Raw genomic sequence first — 6000 nt, 5'->3', positions numbered from 1 at the left:
AAGGAAGGAAGGAAGGAAAAAAGAGAAAGAGAAGCTAGATGGCACAGTAGATAGAGTGCTGGGCCTGGAGTTGGGAAACCTCATCTTTGTGCGTTCAAATCTGGTCTCAGACTCTTACTAGCTGTGTGACCCTTACTAAATCACTTAACCCTGTTCCTTAGCTCCTCATCTGTAAAATGAGTTGGAGAAGGCAATGGCAAACTACTCCAATATCTTTGCTAAGCAAACCCCAAATGGAGACATGGAGAGTCAGATACGACCGAAAACAACATTAGATAAAAAGATACCTAAGGTTGCTTCTAGTTCTAAATGATATGACCCTGTTCAGTAAAAGGATCTCATCTTCATGGGAGTGTACCCAAACACATGTGCTATCAGACAAATGTTGGCATTTTTAAGAGCCCATGACTCTTTAGGTGGTTCAAAATCTGACCTACCAGTACATCCCCAAGGATCCAGGGTTGTGTCATTTGTTCATATCATCTTGTGTCATCCAACCTGTTGATGCAAAACCACTAGGCCCTTCCATTTACTTGGTATTTGACCCACCCTGTAAGTGCTACCTCCCCCAATTAGAATGTGATCTCCTTGAAGGCAGAGGTTATCTTTCTTTTCTATTTGTATCTCTAGGTCTTGGCACTAAGTAAACCCTTAAATATGCTTTTTCATATATTCACTCAAAGAGGTACACAGAGAAGGAGGAAGGTCTACAGCAAGGATATCAAGGCCATTCCTCCTCTGTTCCTTCATACTCACCTGCTGCAACCTCAGAGACAGTGGGATAAGAGCATCACAGTAAGGATTCTGTCATTGCCTTATGGTACTTTTCCCTGAATCATTAAATCCATCTTACATCAGTATGCCACCTTTTTTTTCCTGTCATTTGGATATGCCATCATATACTAGACTCAGATATGTGCTGAAGCCAGTTCAAACTGCCTCCTACGACCTATTGTTAAACTTTCAGTGTGAGAATTTACAAACTCAGAAATCAGCAAATGTTACAAATCAGGGCTTGATTTATTGTTTTGTTTATTGTCTAGACTTAAGAAAGGGATCAAGACCCTTTGACCCAGAAATACCACTTCTAGGGCTGTATCCCAAAGAGATCATAAAAATGGGAAAAGGATCCACATGTACAAAAATATTTATAGCAGCTCTTTTTGTGGTGGTTAAGAACTGGAAATCGAGGGGATGCCCATCAACTGGGATATGGGTAACCAAATTGTATATATGAATGTAATGGAATTGTGCTATAAGAAATGATGAACAGGTGGACTTCAGAGAAACCTGGAAGGACTTATATGAACTGATGCTGAGTGAGGGGAGCAGAACCAGGGAACACAGTAACAGCCACAGTGTTCGAGGACTGATTTTGATAGACTTAGCCCTTCTCAGCAATGCAAGGATCTAAAACAATTCCAAAGGACACCTGATGGAAAATGCCATCCACATCCACAGAAAGAATTAAGGAGTTGGAATGTAGAGCAAAGCAGACTATTTCCTTTTTTGTTTTATTTTTTTTCTTTCTCATGGTTTTTCCCACTTGTTATAATTCTTCTATGCAACATGACTAATGTGAAAATGTGTTTAATAGGAATGTATGTGTAGAGCCCATATCAGATTGCAAGCCATCTTGGGAAAGAAAGGGGGAAGGAGGGGGAGAAAATTAAAAACTTATGGAAGTAAATGCTGAAAATTAAAAATAAATAATTTAATAAAGAAAGGGATAAATAAATTGTGAATAATACAGAATATGCTTAAAAATGTGTCATGCATACATTTCTTTTTCTGGAGAGTATTACCAATACATCCCTGCCTAGACTCCAAGCGTTTAACACAGTATTATTTATACATGTGAATCTTTTGTATATACATAATACTAGAACAAATATTTGAGCTAATGAAGCATAGACTCTTAGAGCTAGAAAGGATCTCAGAGGTTAAGTAGCTCAATATCCTCATTGTTCAAATGAGAAAACAGAAACGTAGAGAGATTAAGAAGCCTCACATAGCTAGGAACAGGACCAAGAACAGAGCCCAGGAGTCCTGATTAGGCTCTTTCCACTACAAGTCTTGTTTATAGACCATGAGAAAGGAGGACTTCAGTAATCTGTAAAATGAGAAGATTGAACTAAATGACTCCCAAAGTCCTTTTCAGTTCTAATCTATGATCCTACAATTGGTGCATTGATCAGGTTTGAAATATCAGCTGCATTGCCCTAGTATGATGGAGAGCAGTCATCCATTTTAGACATTAGTGAAGTTCCATCACTCAATAAATACCCAGAATGAGGGGCTCACGGGAGAGGGGAAAGGAGATCAATAAATCATGAATCCCATTGCAAGGGGATAGTTATTCATTATTAAGGACAGGTAAGTCAGACTCAAAGTAGTATAGAATATGAACTCTGGACTGTATCCAAAATGAAAAGCAGGACTTAAGCTGTGGAATAATTCTATGAGCATACAGATAAGTAGGCAAACTATTACAAATGGAGCTTAGTCCAAAGTAACAGAGACATCATGTACTTCTTGGACAGGATGGTGGATGTGATTAAGAAGGAACTAAAACACATCCTGGATTCAGAGATTATAAAATCAAAGTAACCCTTCAGAGTACTCAGTCCCCACAAGAAAAGAGTACTTTGGATATGAACAACTGCTCAATGAAAATCTTGAAAAGAGTTTGCAAATATAAAACGTTGCATAATGTACTCTCCAAATCCCTGTTTACAAAGAGTTAACACAAAACATGACAAATTTCCTCTGACTGCTTTGAATCCTTGCAACTAAGTCTAAGGGTCTGGTGTCCTTGCAGCAAACAGGGAAAATGAACAAACTATGTCAATATTCTTAGCATCCCTTCGTGCAGGCAAACATTTTGCCTTACCCACAGGAGTTAAGGACTCTTCCATCTCCAAGGCTGATGGACATAGGATGCATGACCAACACTAAAGAAAGCCTTATAAAGAAGCAGAATACATGCACCCTAAATAAGCATGCTAGAGTCTCATTTCAAAATAACATTGGCATGACTCAAATTCTTTTATTCTTGCCCATCTTCAATTAATAATCATCCCTCATGCTTGAAAAGCCTTTTATAATTTTCGAAGTATTCCAAAATACAACATCTCACTTGGTCTTCACAATTACTCCATGACAGAGATAACTGTCCCCATTGCACAGATGATGAATAGTGCCCAGCAGAGCTGCCCATGGTAATTGGACTTTCTGACTTTTAGTTCTATACTCTATTATACACTATCACCAGAGTGGCTGATTAAAGACAATGGCTAGAAACCGTTTCCTCTTCATGGATTATTTTAAACTTTAAAAACTGTTTGTTTATTAAGTCTTTTTTGAAGATACAAAAAAGAAAAATTTGTTTTTTTTTCTTCCAGTCTTCATATCAAATAGAATTTCATACTTATTACACCAGAAACAGATAGAGATCACTGAGTCATGTACACATTCAAGGTTATTCAGGCCACAGAGGGAATCAAATGAGATAATAAATGTTTAAGTGCTTTGAAAACTTCCATGCACTCTATGAATGTTAACTGTTGCTATTTATTATTATTATTATTATCATTATTGTTATTATTATTATCATCATTTGAATCTAGAAGAAAACTGAAGAGAACAAGTAAGGATGACTTGGAAGGAGATAAGGAACGGTAAAGGATATAGAAACATCATTTTGAGAATGAGTCCAAGACTAGCCAAATATCTCAGGGGGACTGTTCTTTTTTCTTTTTGGAGGGGGAATGCAGGGAAATTTGGGTTAAGTAACTTGCCCAAGGTCACACGGCAAGTATGTATTAAGTATCTGAGGCCTCCTGACTCCAGGGCTGGTGCTCTACTCAGTGACCACCTAGCCACCCCAGGGGGACTGTTTTTTGATGGACAGCTGCCATAGCCACCTAATACTCACAGGCCCACTGATGGTCCCAGATGCCAAGAGATCCCCAGGTTGGAGATTGCAGCCATTGACAGTGTGGTGAGCAAGCTGCTGCTTCATTGTCCAGTACATGTGCTGAAATGAAGAGGAGAGATGTGTAAATTGGGAAGGGAACACTCTTAAGATCATGCTTTTCATCCAATATTTTCCTCAACAGCTCTAGCTTGATAAAGCTAAGCTGACCTGACCTGATCAAGAGCTTTCAGAGTCCAAGAGCAGTACTGTGGGAATCAAAACTGCAGCAAGATCCAGTGGGCAAAGGGTCTCAAGCAGGAGGTAGTTCCCCTGATCTGAGGCTTCATAGACTTGTTTCTATTTAAATAGGCTCCTTTTGGCAACATTCCCAAGAAATTAACTGCCCATCCTCTAATCTTATATAAATCTTACTTACTCCTTCTCTGTATCTTTGCAGATCCTAATTCCCTCATTTAATCTGGAGCAAACTTCCTAACGGGAACTCTACCAATTCAGATTGCCAATCCTTCTAAACATGACTCAAAACTCACCTCCTGGAAGTTTTCAGGATTAACCTAAACCAGCTAGTAAAAATACTGTAACAAGGAATTTCTGCACTGGGGGACCAGTGAAAAGTTAAGAGAACACAGGATAGAGAGAGCTCACAAAGTAGACCCTGGGGGAAAGAAGCACTCTCTGGGATATTGTGTAGCTTCCATGCTACTAAAGGACTGACCACTGATGGGAAGGGAGGAGCTAGGGCAGGAAGAATGCTTAGGGAGAGTGCTAGATGACCTTCAGGATCAAATATCTAGTACCTCAAATATTGAAGGACCTCCTTACCTTTATGGTCTTCTTATACCTTACTCCTTACACACACACACACACACACACACACACACACACACACACACACACACACACAAACACACACACTGCCTCTATTGTTCCCTAAACAAGATCACTTCATCTCCAGAACAGGCATTTCCATTTTTTTTTTAAAGCAATTGGGGGTTAAGTAACTTGCTCAAGGTTACATGGCCAGTTATTGCTGGGTGTGGTAGTAAGTATCTGAGCCCAGATTCAATCCCAGGTCATCCCGACTCTGGGGCCAGTGCTCTTACTCACTGCACCACCTGGCCGCCCCTAAGCAATTGGGGTTAAGTAACTTGCTCAAGGTTACACGTCCAGGTGTGGTTACACGTCCAGGTGTTTCTGGGTGGGTGCTAAGTGTCTGAGCCCGGATTCGATCCCAGGTCATTCCGACTCTGGGGCCAGTGCTCTTACTCATTATGCTACCTGGCCACCCCCATTTCCATTTTTCCATTGCTGGCTGGTCTCCATTCCTAGAATACTCTTCATTCTCACTTCTGCCTCTTGGATTTCCTGGCATTCTTCAAATCCCAGTTAAAATCCTCTTCTACAATAAATGCTTATTGACTGACTAAATTGTCACACCCAGGGACAAAGCTCCAGTCATCCTACCCTATGAGTACCCTGCCCACTACATTCACTGTTCTTTGACTTTGCAAAAAATTTACCTTAAGTTATCTGCATGTCACTCTGTAAATATTCACAAACCTTTTCAATGTTTATGGGGCTTTTCTCACCCAACTAGACTGTAAGCATCTCTTAGGCAGGAGCAGCATTTTTATCACTCACTCTACCACCTTCAGCTACATTCAGTAAGGTTGTTGAACGACTCATTCACTACCCTGTGAAAAGCCACAGAAAAACTCAGGCCCAGGACCAAAAGCACTCAGGGTAAGTTAAAGGGAAGTCAGGCAGAAAGAAGAACAAAGGCAGCAGGACACTTGGGTCATACCACCCAGAAAGACCCGATGTCAGCAACAATTTGTTCCTATTACTCTTTTAATTAATAGCTTCTAAAATCTCACATGGGCAGCTAGGTGATGCAGTAGATAGAATGCTGGGCCTGGGGTCAAGGAGACTCATCTTCCTTAGTTAACATCAGTCTCAGATACCTCCTAGCCATATGACCCTGGGCAAGTCACTTCACCCTGTTTGCCTCAGTTTCTCATCTGTAAAATGAGCTGGAAAAGGAAACAGCAAACCACTCT

The 6000-nt window shown here is 40.3% G+C and overlaps 1 protein-coding gene across 1 annotated transcript in view; it reads right to left on the bottom strand.

Moving 5' to 3' along the window:
* FAH (fumarylacetoacetate hydrolase) overlaps positions 1-6000 on the bottom strand; it is a 59508-nt gene that overhangs the window by 11675 nt on the left and 41833 nt on the right. The window contains exon 12 of the mRNA XM_069098675.1: positions 3938-4039. Within this exon, the coding sequence (XP_068954776.1) occupies positions 3938-4039 (102 nt within the window). The remainder of the gene's footprint in view (positions 1-3937; positions 4040-6000) is intronic.

Source organism: Petaurus breviceps, unplaced genomic scaffold (genome assembly GCF_028583685.1).
Source record: "Petaurus breviceps papuanus isolate PSGF00001 unplaced genomic scaffold, PetGlider_PUasm1.0 37, whole genome shotgun sequence".
In the NCBI taxonomy this organism is placed as follows: domain Eukaryota; kingdom Metazoa; phylum Chordata; class Mammalia; order Diprotodontia; family Petauridae; genus Petaurus; species Petaurus breviceps.
This window is presented reverse-complemented; position numbering and strand designations above follow the sequence as displayed.